Source organism: Narcine bancroftii, chromosome 9 (genome assembly GCF_036971445.1).
Source record: "Narcine bancroftii isolate sNarBan1 chromosome 9, sNarBan1.hap1, whole genome shotgun sequence".
In the NCBI taxonomy this organism is placed as follows: domain Eukaryota; kingdom Metazoa; phylum Chordata; class Chondrichthyes; order Torpediniformes; family Narcinidae; genus Narcine; species Narcine bancroftii.
Window position 1 is genome coordinate 71,459,233 of NC_091477.1, and position 18,026 is coordinate 71,477,258.

The 18,026-nt window shown below is 37.7% G+C and overlaps 1 protein-coding gene across 4 annotated transcripts in view; it reads right to left on the reverse strand.

The window, feature by feature from the left end:
- pask (PAS domain containing serine/threonine kinase) overlaps positions 1-18,026 on the reverse strand; it is a 90,651-nt gene that overhangs the window by 5,076 nt on the left and 67,549 nt on the right. For 3 of the 4 annotated variants that reach the window (XM_069896410.1, XM_069896411.1, XM_069896409.1), the window contains 7 exons: positions 16,124-16,296; positions 12,629-12,796; positions 8,350-8,475; positions 7,702-7,836; positions 4,003-4,202; positions 2,594-2,727; positions 1,245-1,388 (listed from right to left, as the gene is read on the reverse strand). In XM_069896410.1, coding sequence (XP_069752511.1) covers positions 1,245-1,388; positions 2,594-2,727; positions 4,003-4,202; positions 7,702-7,836; positions 8,350-8,475; positions 12,629-12,796; positions 16,124-16,296 — 1,080 coding nt within the window. Of the gene's footprint in view, positions 1-971; positions 1,085-1,244; positions 1,389-2,593; positions 2,728-4,002; positions 4,203-7,701; positions 7,837-8,349; positions 8,476-12,628; positions 12,797-16,123; positions 16,297-18,026 lie in introns of those variants that run through there. The other variant, XM_069896412.1, reaches the window with a different exon arrangement.

Consider the following 18,026-nt stretch of genomic DNA (forward strand, 5'->3'; position numbering starts at 1 on the left):
TTATGTTCCTTGCAAGTTTACTCTGATCTTTAATCAAACTGACAATTTTGCAAAATTCTAAACTGCTTCAATCCATGCAAGACACAAACGTGCTGGAGAAACTCAGGAGGTCACACAGTATCCATAAGAATTGAAGGGTCACTGAAGTTTCAAGCCTGGACCCTGTATAAGGTAATAGCTTCAATCCAATACTTTCTGGCAACTTCATATTCATTTTCTTTAGATAGAGTAGTTCTTCAGTTCTTTTGTAAACCACAGTTGGATTACAACTCAACATAGCCTTCTTGCCTTTACCTCTACTAATGAAGCCAGGATCCTGTATTCTTTATTAAACTACTGAAAAGATTTGTGCATATGTAGACCCAAGTGTGTCTGATCCTGCACATCACCATTCCTCAACACCATTTTTCCTCCAAAGATTGAATATCAAAAATTAAAGTAAACCAATATGGGGCAACTTATCAAAAATTGTTAAGAAAATGTTTGCACAAAATCCACAAAAAGCAGGCATCTATGTTCAAAACTTAAATTTAAGTACTTAAGCCAAGTAGAAATTGGTCCATCCTTTCTCATCAAACAGATTAAACAATTTACTACATTAATCAAATGGTTTACAAGAATAATATTGCTCAAGAGATTATCTATATGTGCATTAGTTTGTCACGATGTGCAATGGAGACCCCAGTTCTGAGCTCATGCCAGATAACTATTTTGGAAAGATGAAATAAAAATGAATAAAGAGCTCTCTCGGATCTCATCTTGGAATTTAAATTCCATAACCTAACCTAAAAAAAAATTTTACTTGGAAATCAGATACAGACTTAGGAATGGAGAGATGGAATGCAGAAATTTGTAGTTGTCTACATCTTGAGAAAATTACATACAGCTTAAGGAATAGACACCATATATTTTGGAAAATATGGCGCATGTATTTGCAGAGTGTTGGAAGTTTAATAATTTCTCTGGTGACCTCAAGCCTTGGTGACCTTTATTTGATGGTAAATATGATTTCTGGAAAAGGACTCTTGACAATCTCAGGTCTTTTTTCTTACATCTTTTATCCTTTTTCTTTCTTCCTTGGAGCCTGGGGGAATGGGATATACCACATGTATAATGGATTAGACTATTTTAAAGATTTGTAAATTTTATTTGATGGTTAAAACTTATAAAATATTTTTTAAAAAGTAGATTTTTGGGTTTGTGCAGTTCATGACTGAATTTAAAATCTCAAGTCTTAAACTCACTTTCTTTTGCAGAGTACACTTCCTCCCAGGTGTAGAGAGCCAGATTGACTGGCTGCGTCACCCATGGGTTCTTCATTAATTCTTCTAAAGGCAGGCGGAGACAAGGGTCAGGCTGCAGCATAGATGATACCAAGTTCATAAAGTCTACAAAAAATGAATGCAGAAGCTGAGCTGGCTGAAGAAATGGATGTTAACATCAATAATTAAAAATACATTCACACTTGTCTCCATTCATTACATATTTATTGATGAATTGCTAAAAACATTCCCCTTTATACTGTATATTTACAGTACAACTCCTATTATCTGAAATCTGATTCTCCAAGATCCTCATTTATCTGAAAGTTTTTCGGAGCCAAGCTGACTGGGGACGTCGGGACCTTCAGGCAGGAGCAGGACCTTGGTGGGTAAATGTCAGTGATCGGCGGGGGGCAGCATTTGTTTGGGTGAGAATTCAGCATTATTTTAATGCTTAAAAGCCTTCCCTTGTTGTTTGTTGTCGTTTAAACACTGTTACAAGTGATTTGCTGTTGCTACTGAGCTGGTTTTTTTTAAAATGACTAGTTCTCCGAAAAAAGTTTCTGAAATGGGCCCGGTTGTTCTATACTACCTGATATTGCTTACAAGTGGGTCAGAGGTACAGTATGTGGTTTTATGGTGACTGAGCATGTTCTCCAAGGATAAGATGTGCAGCCAATAAACTGTCAAGAAATGAGGAATGTTTGTAGATCATCTAATGAATGGGAGAAAAAGTGTAGCTTGTGGAAGAGAGAACTGAGACAGAAATTTCAATGGAAAGATCAATGATGAATAATAATTCGGATGCAGTTGACCAATGTGACAAGGTGAAAGTGTTATTCTCAAGACCATTATCACATACAAGAGAAACTGCAGGCAAGGAATCCAGATTTCAAGGCTGTGGTTCTGAGCAGTTAGAAAAATAGTGAGAGAAAGGACATTAAATACACAGTGAGGGAAGAGAGAACAAGTTACAGTCAGATCCAGGTTCCTGATTGCATAAACAAGGATGATTTAAATTGACATCATGAAAAATTGATTGTTGAAATTAGCAAATAGCAATGTTTTCAGGCATGAGAAAATTATCATTAAAAATGAAAGCAAAATTGACAGAAATCTAAAATAAAATGGTGGAAAGGCAGATCAGGAAGCAAGAGCCACTCCATTCTCTCACTGTAAATGTCATGGCATTATTATTCCAACATGTATACTGCCTAATTTAATCTCAGGAACAGCAACCAGATCAACTTTTCAGTTTCTTCGTTCTGGATAATGAATGAGTGTGCATGTGGTACATTATTTAAAATGTACATGATTGAATAATATTTTACCATTGGAGGCTTGAAAAGGTGGTTTTAGCACAGCTGCAACAGTTTCTTCCACATCACTGAATGGATTCTCTGCAAAGACTAGTGTATACAAGGTCACTCCCAGGGACCACATCTCCAACTCAGATCCAAAATAACTGGATATAGAGGAAAAAGAACACAGATCAATTTACCAGGAAGAAAAATGCAACTGTTTCAATCGATCCCATACAAATCTCTAAATGACTGGACAAGGCAGCATAACTCACAGCAATGTTTTACACCAGCCCACTCACTACAAGAATCCCACAAAACGAAGACATCATTTACAGGGCACAATGTGTAAGGAACTACAAATTCTGTTCTCTCCTGCACCTGCTATTTTATGGATTTCTTCAAAGTATGCTTTATTTGTACTTAATAAGAATCTGTGTTCATAATTAAATACATTACACAAGTCAATAGATGTACAACTTTGTTGGTAAATTTTATGTACCTTGTGTTTATTGCCCCCATCTTGCATTTATAGCATGAGCAAAAATATAAGCAATGGAAGCAAGAGTGAGCCATTCAAAAATCAGGATAATCTCTCACCTCAGAAGCACCTTCACCTTCCTGTATTAACCCGATATGCCTCCATTTCCCAATATTCAAAAACCCGCCTTTGATTCATAAATACTGTTTTTCTTATTTCAGTCCTGAATGGCCAACATGTTATTTTAAGACAGTGATTGATTTTAGACAAAGTCAGAAAAAAAAAAACCCTCCCTGTATGTATCCAAGTCTATATGAGATAATCTCTCATTCTTCTAAGCAGGAAAGACTCAGTCTGTAAGCCTTCAAAGGACAATTTCTAGATCCTTCCATTGAGATAGTCACAACTCCATGAATCTTTGTTTGATACACAGGTGGAAAACAAAATGGCCGACATGGCTGGGACAAAGTGATCATGAAATGCATGGCCTTGACTGCATTAAAAAGAAACTCAGCAAAGGTGTTTGCATTTTTACCGACAAACTACACCAACTTATCTCTTCCACTCAACAATTCATCATCCTTTCACTGGGGAACAAACCCAACCCAGGAGCTTTTGTTTTGCCTGGACATGAAATGAAATGCATTTTCATCATGTAAAAGACAAAAGTAATACATAGTTTGCCCTTCACCCCAAAATACATACAGTACATTTATTTATCACTGAGAGTAGTAGAAATCCATGAAGTTACAAAGGAATGAAGTGAGGCTTCCATAGAGGTAATCTTTATTTAAAAAATTGTTTCCATGGATACAATAGAGAGAGAGAGATTAATGTCTACAGCAGAGGATTGCACAGACCATGTCTTTTTTTTTTAAATCACAAGGGCACCTTTGTAGGCAAGGTGGGAACTATGGATAAAACAGAGTTTAAAAAACCTTCATACTTTAATACTCACGGATTTCCCATAAGCACCTCTGGAGAACAGTATTCAATTGTCCCATAAAATGTACGGAAAACTTTCCCAGGCTCCAAATTCACAGCTGAGCCAAAATCAATCAGCTTAACAGTGAAATCCTCATCGATAATCACATTCTCATCCTTGATATCCCGATGCAGAATGGACTTACTGTGCAGGTAATCCACAGCGGCCACAATCTACAACACACAGGATTGTACACACATCAGCTCAGAAAAGGCAAAACTGAGCAAAGGATCAAAATATGGAAGAGAATATACACCTGCACTGAGGAACCCAGATTAAAAACTAGACACAAATCATACAGAGAACATTATCAGGTACTTCATTGTCAGGGCTAATCTTGGAAAGACTTCATCATAGAATGTCAATATCTTCAACTTTAGCTACTTACAAATGCACACCAACTCTTCTCCTCCACTCAACAATTCCACTAAATTCATCTTTCATTCACAGGGAAAAAAAAACAGACCAAATCCTCAACTTTACTCCTTCACAATTTCCTGCTGTGACCTTGTATTCATCTTGAACTCTCAGCTGTTGTTTCATCACCTTGACAATGGCCACCCCTTTGCTGAAAAGGTATTTGTTCCCAGAAACCAATTCATTGCCTTCCCACCTTTGAAATTTCCTCTTTGAATTGAAATTGTTTTATTGTCATTTTTTATATAGCTCATCTTTAGAAATATCTCTGTGGGTGTCAACAGTGGCAGAATTGTTTAGCTTTCTGTTCTGTCCTCTCATAATCTGACATATCTCTGACTCTACCATTATCATTAGTTTTAGGGGATTACCAAAGTTAAATAAGAATAGAACAGAATGCCAGTTGCAACACTATCTAAACATGCCATACTGGTAAACTGTATAATATGGAACTTTATGCAATTAAATAATACAGAAATAACTGATCTCATCACATTTGGGTCAGAACAGTAATATGCAATCCTGCCCCTTTTGGTGACTATTAGCAGTGGAAGCACCTCACCCATTTTGTTTGAATTCCTCATCATTGATATGGAGAACCTACATTATCCCTCCTTCAATTACTTTCAGAAAGTGGTGGGAAGCTACCATCTTGAACAGCAACAATTTTCATGGATAGGAATGACAAAATATTGCTAAATCAGGATGTGGAAGAATCCAAAGATGGCAGGGCACACAGATGCCTGTTGCTCGAATTATTCATGAGCCACAGAATACTTAGCTTACCAGTAGTTGAAAAGCCACAATACTTCTACTTCTGATGAATTGATAATACCCTCACCCCCAGCTCAACTTGAAAAAGCTGGCTTCAACAATGGCACAACAAAAGTGGTTCGTGCTCTTCTTATAATTTGAGATGGCTTGGCACTAAAGTGGAAATATTCAATGTCCTTTATCAACCAAACTTGTACGTGTTGAATGAAAATGGCTTCAAATTCAAATGAATGCTGCAATCAATGCCATATTTCTCCTGTGTGAAGGTCACCCATTTTAAGATAATAGACGGAAGAACTTCACCAGCTATTGACTGAAATTGAGGTGACTGGCATCCAACGAGAGCCAAGGGTTTCTTTGTGCTGAGAATAACTCAGCCAGTAGAGAGACTTCCAGTTTTCACTCTGGGTCCTTGATTCCATATCTGTCAAAAGCCAAATGCAGTCCCTCTTGCCCTGACTTTTGAAATCATCACTTTTGTCCATGTTTTGACCAATGATGCAATGATTTCTTGTCAAATCTTCTCAGCAAGACCCAAATGGAGCAAATATGCATAGGCAACTCTCTAAATATTATTTCACTGACTGAGAATATCTACAAAAAGTGGGACATCAGCAATTTTGTACTCTACCTTTGGCTGTTATTCAACAGCATTCTTGGGAACTCAAATTTTCAACCCTGAGACGGTTTTGGAGATTTCTGAGCATAAAGTTTACTATTTTTTTGATACCACAGAGAGTATCAGATTAGCTTCAGAGTAGTTGCTCTGCTGGTAAGAATCCAAGACTGTGCCAAGGAAGGTCATCTAAATGGAACTTTGGACTGCAGATGCAAATAGTTGAGCTTCATTTCTTACACTCACGTGCTAGAAACTGCCATCACCAAGGATGAAAATGTCTATGGTGTCATTTTTTTTTTTACATTGTTGACAAAACTTCCACTGCTAATAGTCACCAAAAGGGGCAGGATTGCATATTACTGTTCTGACCCAAATGTGATGAGATCAGTTATTTCTGTATTATTTAATTGCATAAAGTTCCATATCATACAGTTTACCAGTATGGCATGTTTAGATAGTGTTGCAACTGGCATTCTGTTCTATTCTTATTTAACTTTGGTAATCCCCTAAAACTAATGATAATGGTAGAGTCAGAGATATGTCAGATTATGAGAGGACAGAACAGAAAGTTAAACAATTCTGCCACTGTTGACACCCACAATACTGCATGGTTGTCCTGTTTTGAATCTATGCCATTGAGTATGTCACTGCATGAGTCCTCAAGCCCAACCATGCTCAGCCGCTCCATCAAGACCTGTCTTCTAACATAATAGTCAGAAAGGGAATAATCACAGATAACTGTCCATATTAAATTCCATTCACAATTCCTAAGTAAACCTCCCATTCCCATCCTGTAGCAAAACTCCACTAATATTCAGGTACAAGTTAATAGGTGTCAAATAAAAATCACACTATAGAAATACCAGGCAATGACCATCTAATAAAGAGTATCATCAAGGATATTAAACAACACAATCATTGCCAAAAAACTTCAACATGGATACAAGAACAGGTCAGAGGCTGGGTATTCTGGAGTGAGGAAATAACGGCTGGACACCCCAAGGTCCCTCCACCATCTATAATTGAATAGTCTCTACTTCCTGAATGATTGCAGCATCAACAACTCCTGAGAAACTCACACCATGAAAGACAAAACAGACTACATAATTGGCACTCCAAACACTGTAATAAACTATAACAAACCAGCTGCAGTGTGCAGCAGCTACAAAATATCCCCAAGAAAACCCAAGTTTTCAATATCCACTTCTATTCACTGCACTCATTATATCCTAAAAGTATGAGGACACCCATACCCCTGAGTGTAAAGTCCTCCGAAATGTAGTGGTCACAGCCCAGGAAAAACCCTCCCACTATTGAGTACAAATATTGTACTCAACATATTGCCATTGGAGGGCAGCAGTAATTACTAAGTATTCACACCACCTTGCACATGCTATGTTTTTACTGCTGCCATCAGGAAAGAGCTATGAATACCACAAGACTTGCACCGCCAGGTTCAGGAACAGCTGCTACCCCTCCCCCATCAGACTCAACGATAAACTCATTAAAGGACTCTTACTTGTGCACTTTATTGATTTTCTTTTTCTTCTCACTCTATTGCAATCAGTTTGTTTACATTTATTATCTGTTTACATGCTTATGCTGTGTACAGTTTATTTTTTGCACTACCAATTAGTGGTAATTCAGTCATGTATGCAGGAAAAGGGAATTTTAGGATTGTATCTGATCTCATGTATGCACTCCAACAATAAATCTGAAGCCCAGTAAATTTAACAAACATGGCTTTCCCTTCCCAAATCCATCCTGTGTCTGAATGATTGAACAATTGCCTGTATATTCCACAGGACAAAAACCTGGAAAAGATAACTCTGGTCATCAATTCACTTTTTTCTTCTCATTACCTGTCTGAATATGAAGCTGGCTAAGGGTTCATCCAAGTCTGGCTGCTGGTCAATGAATTCAAAGAGGTCCAGACCAGTTCCATGTTTCTCCATCACAAGTTGGAAGAAATTCGGGTTCTCAAACACATCAAGTACCTGCAAAGGTAAATTTGCATCCTTTATAATAATTCGAGAAGGAAACAAGATAAGGAATACAAAGATAAAAGAACCATCAGTTCCACAGAGTATGGGCATGTTTTTGCCCTACTTTAAGAATCCTCAGTACAAAAGTTAACCATCTTGCACACTGTGATTCACATTCAAGTAATGCAAGAAAGCTAAGCTTACAATTGTAAATATCAACACGGCACTCAGAATAATGGATGAACATCTGATCATTCCCCAAGTAATACATACACATAACATTTGCAACAAAAGATGTCACACGGGAACTCAAAGAAGTTATCTTTTGTTGTCGTGAAGGAGGATGCAAACTCAATGGCAACATTATTAGCATCCCTCACCAAAAGGGACCCACTTTCACTTGTTGGGATTATACCAATAGGTTTGCATATTTAAAGTCAATATGGACACCAGACCCCCACCTACCCAAATCAAAACAAAGACGTGTAAGAGGGGAAAACCATTTAAAACAAAAACACAACTGACCTTGATTATGTTGGGATGGTTAAGTCGAGCAAGGATTGCAATCTCCTGACTTACTCTGCCCAAGTCCACATCATCAATCCAGCAGTCTTCAACAATTTTATGCTTCTGAATAAATTTCACTACAACCTGAAGATACAAAAAGAAACACACCTTTACCACACAGTCATTAGATGGATAAGCATTTGTAAATATATCAGCAGTCATTGCTGGTATCCAACTGAATTTTAAGTGTCTTGTTCAAATTACTTGAATCCTTGGCCACATCTTTCCACGTGGCCTGAGCAACATTTATAAATTAGGGTTAAAGGTTCAAATGGTTCTATATTGTAATTTCAGAGATGGAAATATCTTTGAGACAAGATCTCTCCAATGTATCAAGGGCAGGATATTGTTCAAGCTTGGTTACCACAGTTGAGGGTAAGAAAAGATTTGATTCATTAATTGCAAGATCTGGTTTGGATTTTAAAGGTTCACATACTGGTCACAGGGTCTCAAATGAAGTTCTTGTTTGAAATGATTTTCTTTCAAGGCTTGGTGACATATTTCATCACAAGAGATGAGAAACCATAAAAAAATCCAATAATGACATGGTTCAGAAATGCCTGATGAAAAGACACAGAATGCTAAACACCTCGAAAGGTACAAGGGGGGGCAATATTTGACAGCGTTAAAAGCATTAAACTGGGCTCCATTTCAAGTTTATAGTGACGTCTCCAGAAAAGATGTCTGCTCACTTAAGCGACGCAATTGAGGATTGTAACAACAACCCTCTGAATAAATGTAGTTAAACAAGAAAATCTGCAGATGCTGGGGACAAGAGCCATACACAAATATATTGGAGAAACTCAGCAGGTCATGCAGCATCCATAAGGAAGTAAAGGGCAACCAAAGTGTTGGGAATTCAAATTTGATCTTGTCCTTACCAAGTATCTAAATACATTTTCATCCATTAGAAAAGAAAATTTTCAAATACCCTAGAATTAATAAATTTCATTTACAAAAATTGAAAAATGATGGAGGAATGGCCTTACCTAATTCTAGATTTTATTATTGGGCTGCTAATAGTCACCATTTAACTTTTGGATTTTTTATTCTAATAAATTGGATTGTCCATTATAGACAGATTTAGAATTGAAATCGATCCAGCAGTATTCATGGCCTCTTTATTGGGCACCTCTTTTCCATTTAGCTTTTCCAAGAACAATAGGAATATATCTAATCCAATACTCAAGCATATATTGTGAATCTGATTCCAATTTAGGTATATTTTTTTAAATTAAAAATAAACTTATCTTATCTAATGCTATCTCTCATAGTTACCTTTTTTTGGCCATCAATAATTGATCAATCTTTCTCGATAAGGAAAATCAAAGGTACTGTTTATTTTACAAATTTATTTAAGGTTGTTTAATGTCTTTTGAGCAGCTTACAAGTAAATATGACTTACCAAATACCTTTTCTTTTTTTAAAAAAGGTATTTACAGATTCATTATTTCTTATAAACCATATTACTGAATTGTATATCCACCAGATTTAGTTGATAACATTTTTCAATTGAATCCCTCTCAGGAAGGATTAATTGGAATTATGGCTTGAGAACTGGAACTTGTAAGACCCCTTATCTGAGTATCTATGAGGCAAGATTTTTAAACTGGTAAATACCTCTTCTACATGTGCCCAACATTCATTAATCCAATTCAAGGTGGCGTATCACGTTTACATGTCCAAAGATAAAATGGCTCATTTTTTCTAATATTAACCTTATTTGTGACAGATGCAAATCTGAAATTGCCACATTGACACATATGTTTTGGTCTTGTTCATCCTTAGAAAACTATTGGAAATCATTTTTTGATATCTTTTCAGCTAAATTCCAGGTAGAGCCCAATTCAATAACTGCTCTTTTCAAGGGTATTGACCCAGACATTGGGAGTTTTTCTGTACCTGTTAACAGGTTGTGGCCTTCTCTACATTGTTGGCTAGAAGAGTCAACCTATTCAAATGGAAAGACTCTAAACCTCCAACAGTGTTTCAATGTCTAAGCCTAGAAAAAAATTAAATATGTATTTGATTCATCAGTGAAATTTGAAGATATATGGCAACCTTTTGTCTTATTTTCATATTTAAATGTTTCTAATGTGATTAGATGTATTTACTCTTCCAGATGAAATATAGTTTTACTTTTGTTTTTTGATTTACGGTAGAAACCAAAAACTACAAAATACATGCAACCCTCAGGATAAGCTGTTTTTGTTAATCTACTCTTTTTTTTTAAAATAAAAACTAAGTTTTTTTTTTCTCTAGAATACATTGGATTTTTAAAAAATTTTCACCCATTGCAGTGGAGTGGGAGATTAACAGAGAGGAAGGTGACCATGGCTCAGCAGCTGAAAGACCCATACAAGCTAAGGGCTGTGGAAGACTGGTTCATGGGAACCAGGTATTAGAATCCGGATTTAAGAGAGTACTGAGGGCATGAAGGGCTCTCGGAGGCCCTCGGGTATTGAGCACTTCCTGATGGTATTGGATGTTTTGGATCTGGAGCTCAGGTTGTCAATGGATTGAACTGGAGTCTGTGAGGGTGCAGAGGCTGAGGAAGCTCTGGAGGTAAATCTATGGACACTCAGTTTCGAAAGGGACTCTCTTTCACTTCTCTTTCTATTATTAAGGGTGTGTAATGGAAGATTCTAACCGTGTTTTTTTAATTTTGCAGCCTTAGCTTCTGCAAGGCTGAGAACCTGCTTGTTTTTTTAGAATCAGCAGACATAAGCTAAATTCCACCGAGGGGCCAGAGATGCAGTTATCTGACGAAAGGACTTCTGTGTACCAAGAACATTTAATCTTCCTGCTTGTTTTGGTCACAGACTGTCAGAGGTCTAGCCTTGATGCAAAATAAACCATTGTATTCAAAGTGATAAGCTTAAAATTACGTAATTCAATAGAAGCCTAGCATGCTAGCTTGCTTGCTCATCTTTCTTGCTGTGCTAGGAATAGGTGCTTGGGTAAGCAGTTTTTGGGTAATATAAGCCATGGTCCCACTGCTGAAGTTTGAGACTCTCCGAGAGGTGGCAACATCTCTCAGCAAGAAGAAGAACTTCTAGAGTCCAGCCAACGTCCCGGTCGGGGGAGGTGGAGAAGCTGCTACCGGCGCCCTGACAACCTACTACAAGTATGCAGTCGTTGCCTCGCTTCGGCAGTTGGGGCTAGTCCAGGCGTTGATAAGTATAGTTGGGAAGGGCTTGCATATTGTAGTTTGAAATCAGCTTTTGAATTTGTAATAAACATTAGTATAAACTGAACTGCTCTCGGTGTGGGTGTCTATTTTCTTTTGGTAGCTCAAACACTGTGACCAATCTAAAACGAACAAAATGAGAGGTATAAGTTTACCCAAGACAGGGTGCCAGGCACTTTCATGGCAACTCTTTGTTTGCCTTAATAACAGGCAAAAGTTAGTGGATATCCTGAATATTACAAAAGGTTATGGGTGGATAAGGGTGAGAGGGCAGAAGAAAAAAAAGCCAAAGAGTAATGTGGGTAGCTATCTGAATGAAAAGCGAATGGGTGGGGGGGGGGGGGGTGTGGGGAAAGAGAAGTCAATGTTAATGCCATCTGATTAGAGAGTACCCAGACTAATTTGCAGGTGCCCTTGCTTTGGCAGTACACGAGGCCATGGACAGGCATATCGATGTGGCAGTAGGGTGTGGAAATGAAATGTTGGCCACTGAATGGTCCCGGTCAGAACAAAAGTGCTCAAAGCAACGATCTGGCAGTCTGCATGTAGACTCTCCAATGCAGAGGAACCGACAATGGGAGAACTGGATGCAGTAGATATACACTGTAGATTCACTTGGAAGAACTGCTGGAGGCCCAGTTTCCAGGTGGCATGAAGATCGACTTCGACAGTTTCCATTCGGCCCCTCCTCGAATTCTCTCTCTTTCCTTACCCTTTTGTCTTCTTTCCTCCAGCTCCTCATCCACTTCCCACTCCATTCAGAGAATGGTCCTCTTCCACCATCATTTTTCTGTTCTCCCACTCACATCAACCCCTTGCCTGTTGATCTGTGCTCCTTCTTCCCTCCTCCCCCCCACAATTTTATTCAGGTGCCTGCCTGCTTTTTAATCATATGTTGAAAAAGGGCCCAGGCCTAAAAGGTTAGTTATATATCTTTGCTTTCTATGAACATTGAGTGACCTGCTGTGGTTTTATAGCACTTCTATGTATAAAACTACAATCACAGCATCTGCAGACTTCCCTGTTTAATGCCAAAACTGTTTATACCTCTTTTTTACTAAGCTTTTGATATGCTGTCCACACAAAGCCAAAAGCTCCTTTTCCTAGTGGGCTGACTGTGGTATAATATTCAGAATATTCTCCTTCAAAAGCTTTCACAGTCTCAAGGTCTTCGGAATACTTCAAACCATGTGATCTGGCAGATTCCATTATAACCTGAAAAGAATGACAAACATTTCACACAAATCTTGTAGCAAAACAATAAGAATCTTAAAAAGTTAATTAGCTCCCACAATTAGGATATGGTTTTTAGTTCCAAAGATCCAAATTCCAGCTCAGCAGATCTCAAATATTGTACAGTCCCCTATTTCAGTACCTGCTAACTTAGTCTGCAACAATAAAGACACGAGGTTTAACAATTACTTATTTGGTAGCATCCTCCTCTTTCCTTAAAGTAATGTGTTTAAATTCCACCTTAAACACTAACTGTAGATGAGCACTCCACAACAGTACTAAGAGATAGCGACACTGTAAAGGTGCAATTTCATGAATGAGATTAAAACTGCTACATTTATCGATGATAATAAGCATACAGTACTGTCATACACAGAAGTACAATCCCAAAATTCTCACGCTGCAGTCAAACTCCAATATACAATAAATTACTGTGCTGAAAGAGAAAAGTAAACATAAAAAGTTTAATAGTTAAATAAGAAAGTCTGCAGATGACATGATTGTAATTTAATACACTAAAGTGCAGGAGAATGTCAGCAGGTCACAGTGTCCTTCCTATGATCAGTCTGATTTGCTGAGGATCTTCAGCACTTTTGTGAATTAAAAGACAGTTAATAAATAGTCACAATTACACAGAGCAAGAAAAAAGTGGCATTTCAATAGTGCAGACAGGTCTTTTTGTGATAATTGGTTTATAGCTATGATTGGAGAAAAAAAAGCTATTTTTGAGCCTAGAGTTTCTGGACTTCAGGCTTCTTCTCAAAGGTAACAGTGAGGAAAAAGTTGTGATCGGGATGTTAGAGATCCTTTACAATGTTGGTTGCCTTCTTGAGGCAGCAATGGATGACTTCAATGGATGGGAGGTCAGAGCCAGTTTACTCTCTCTGGTAGGCACCAAGTATTGCATGGAACTACCCTGAAGGGTGGAAGAGCTACATTGACATACTGGTCAATAATTAATTTAAATACTTAATTAGGCAATCCAAAAATAGATAAACTGCAGGGATCAGAAGCATCAGCTGCACCTTGTGAACAAATGACCTGGTCTAGATGGATGCATCCAAGGTTGCTGAGGGAAACAAAGATGAAAATTGAGGATAATTTTCCAAACATCTGCAGATACTGGGATGGTGCCGAAGGTCTGGAGAATTAAAAGTGCTATTCCCTTAATCAAAACAAATGGCTGCAAGGATAACCAGCAACTAATGCAGCTGGATGGATTCAACATTCATCATTTAAAAAAGGGAAATGGTGTTTGACGAGTTGTATCAAACAGTATACCAGAAGCAATTTATAATTTATATTAATATGCTGGATAAAGGGATGGAAGGAATGCATTGCATAAAAGTTTGACAACAGAATAACAGGAAAAAAAAATTTGTGAGGGCACAAATAGATGGCAAAGGGATTAGGATAAAATGGCAGACTAAGAAATGTGAAATTATCCATTGGTTGTAAGTATAGAGAAACAGGCTATTGTGTGAGTGAGGCTAATGAATCCTAGTTTTAGGGCCATCTTGTTCAAGAAACATGCAAATGGATTAAGACGAAAAAAAAGGTAATAAAATGACTGCATTAGAGTAAAAATGTTTTGTGAGTCTGTTAATTCTGATAAATTACATCAGACAACTTTATTTTTTTCAATGCATCTTTGAATGTTAAATTCATTTAATAACTGTTTAATTATCTTCAACTATTACAGACCCTGGTTTGTGTGATGCATCAGGCCAGCAAGATAGCCCCATCCAAGCATGGATCTCATATATATGAGCATGAGGAGACTGCAGGTGGCACCTTGAAGCAAAGGGATTGAGACAGGAGTAAAACATGAAAATCTGGAAACAGTGTTTGAAGTAAAAACACAATGCTTGAGAAACGCACCAGGTCAAGCAGTGTCCTTTATACAGCAAAGGTATACATAACCACTGCTTTGGGCTTGACCCCATCAAAGTAAGGAAAAATATTGGCAGGCATCCGAACAAAAGATTAAGTGGGGGAGAGGTTGTCACAAAGGCAGAAAGTGATAGGTGGAGAAGGGAGGGAGGAGACAGTAGCAATCAAGGGGAGGAGGGATGGCTAGGTGAAGGGAGGGAGAACTGGAAAAGGGAAGGGAGGAGAGAGGGGAAGAGAACAGGTTAGCAGAAACCGGAAAAGTTGATGTTAATGCTATCTGGCTGCAGAGAGCCCAGATGGAAAATCAAGTGTTGCTTCTCCAATTTGCAGGTCGTGTTGGTGGGACAGTACATAAGGATAGACATACGAGTGTGGGAGTATGACAAAGAAATCAAATGGTTGGCTACAAGGATGTCCCTGTCACTGGTGCGAATGGCACGGAAGTGCTCAGCGAAGACATCTCGCAATCTGCACCCAGTTTCTCTGATGTAGAGAAGGGCACAAAGAGAGCACGGATGCAGTAAATCAGTCCTGCTGAAACATTGAGACGGTAATTTTTTTTCAATGCTTTTTCATGAGACATATCTAACTTTGAAGGAGATGCAGCATTGTCTGTTATCTGTTTTTATTTCCAATATATTGGATTATTTTTGTTTTGCATCAAGACCACAAGATTTTTTTAAAAATTCTATCTGTTGAATATGGAAACAGGAGGGCATTCAATCCCTCAAACTGATGACAGATCATGGTTATTCTGCACCTCAAGACCATGTTATCACCATGGTCGTCAAATATGTGCTAACATCAAATATAAATTTTTATTGGATGACAACTACTATTTTTTGTGCAAGTTTTAATTTCTTGCGCAGTGAGCATTTTCTAACATCTCTTAAATGGCCTGGCTATGATTTTAAGTCGAATCCACTTGGCTCCTGCCAACAGAAACCATTTAATTAATTAATTCTTTCCAATTTAATCCTTACACTTGAAGGTATGTAGATTTAATACTAGGCTTGCAAATTTAAATATGTTAAATATCAGCATTGGAAAATTCACATTTGCCAAGGAAGGAAATAGAAAGATAAGAACTACTCATGGGAACACTAGTCAATCTGTACTTTGGAAAATCCAAACCACAAGGTATTGTTAGCTACAGACAGATCAGTGCTAGAAACATTGGGAAATAATTATTTGATTATGAGGCAACACCTGATTTTGTAAAAATATCACATACCTGTATATTACAATATTCTACACATTCAATTTATATGCTCTGTATGAACCTGACAACACCCACACATCCAGTACCATTCTTAATACCTCCATAAGCTCCTTTCCCTACAGCAGTCTTAATGTCCACCGGCTAAAATACATCATGTAAAACAAAAATTAATCAGTTTTATTTACATGACTGACCTCTCCCAGGCTGATAGAGTGCTCTGCAGATAGGGAAGTGCTGTTCAAAGTAGACATCAAAAGATTCTTCAGTGCAGCCTCTCTCCGACTCGGAGTTTGATCCCATACAACCCACACACAATACAATTTTCCTCCATCTTGCAAATTTAGACATTTGACCTGAAATGTAATACCTGGGACAAGAAGGTGCAGTTTGCATATAAATGTCAGGTTCTTGTTCACACAAGATCATCTTATTCCATATTATTTCTTTCAATGATAAATATACATTTCCAAAATAGCAACCAGGGAAAGAGTCAAATGCAGGTTCCAGCATGAAACTCATGAATTTATTTGTTGGACATTAATATAATCAGAACAAGCTATTCTTTTCAGATTAACCAGCATCAACTTGGTGGACGTGACAAGTTCCGACATCTTGATACTCTTCAAGTAATAAACAATAACATTTGAAAAAAGGTTACAACTGATTTCATTCTTCCTGAGAACTCCATTATAGCATTCATATATTTTCTTAAATAAATTCAATGTACACAACCATCGATTTCAATTGATTATTGGCCGTGTAAAGAAATTTGTCTCAATTTTCACATTATTCTGAACTCTAGATCTGCTACTTCAGATTTACTTTATTCTTTCTATTCAACTACTAATTTGGATCTGTAGAAGTTTTTCAGGTCTTAGCATAGAAATTCAGAATGGAAGATACAAGAATTGGTGTTTGTGATAGTAAGGAGACCAGCCTTCAGATATAAAACAACATTGGTATGGTGAGCAAAAAAATGGAATTCAAACCTGAAAATTATGAGGAAGAATAACTAATCTAAGATGATTAATTGGAGTCTGAAATTAGCCAAGATATTGAAAAGTCATCTAGGGAGGTTATGGTACAACTATTAAAATTTTAACAAGGTCACAGGTCCTGTCTGTCAGACTAATGGAAGATGTGATTGCACTAGAAAGGTTGCAGAGAAAAATCACCATAATATTGCCTGGGGTGATTCAGCTCCAAGGCAAGACTGGATTCTTTGGAGCAGTTAAGGATGAGTAGATACTTGATTGATAAAATTCTGAGGGTATAGATACAAAGGATAGTGAGAAACATTTCTCCTTAGCAGAGATATCATAAACTACAGGGCATTGTTTAAGCAAAGGGGCAGGAATAGCTCAGGGAAAATTTGCTCTACATTTTCACCCCTTCTCACACCTCAATTCAGGTCCCACAAACATTGTCCAACCTAAACTACAGCCTTTGATGTGGCTTCCTATATATCAATTAGAACAAGCATAGATTACCCAGCTGTTTCATTAACCATCTGCTCTCTGTGGGTCCAAGCTGGAACTGATGCTAACCCTTTTAATTCCACTAACCAATCTCTACACAAGTCTCTCTCGGCATGATCTATAGCAAGGCCAAGGCCAAACATAAAATTTGATGAACACATATTCCTCCTGGACAGCCTTAAACTGAACAGGACAAAATGATTTTTCCAAAATTCAGATATCCCCCACTTCCATCTTGTTCTGGTTTCCATTTCTTCATCAACTTGCAATCTTACATTTCTTTATGATCTTACCCCTTTCCCAAAGTCTCCCTCTACATGCTTCTCCATCTTGTCCAATACCCGATCACTTTTTAGCCCCTCCCAATTTTCATTCCACCCTTTTCCCCTGCTTGGTACCTCATGTTCCGATTTCATTATTTTATTTTTTTTTTTTTTTTTTTTAAAAAAGGTCCCAACCAGAAACTAGAACTAACATTTTTAATCCATGGATGCTGCCTGAACCACTGAGTCCCTCCAGCTAAACAAGTAACTGCAAATGCTGTGGTTGAGGGCAATATGCAAAAATGCTGGAGTTTATGTATTGAGTCCCTCCAGCTTCTCTTTGTTAGTTTTAGAAC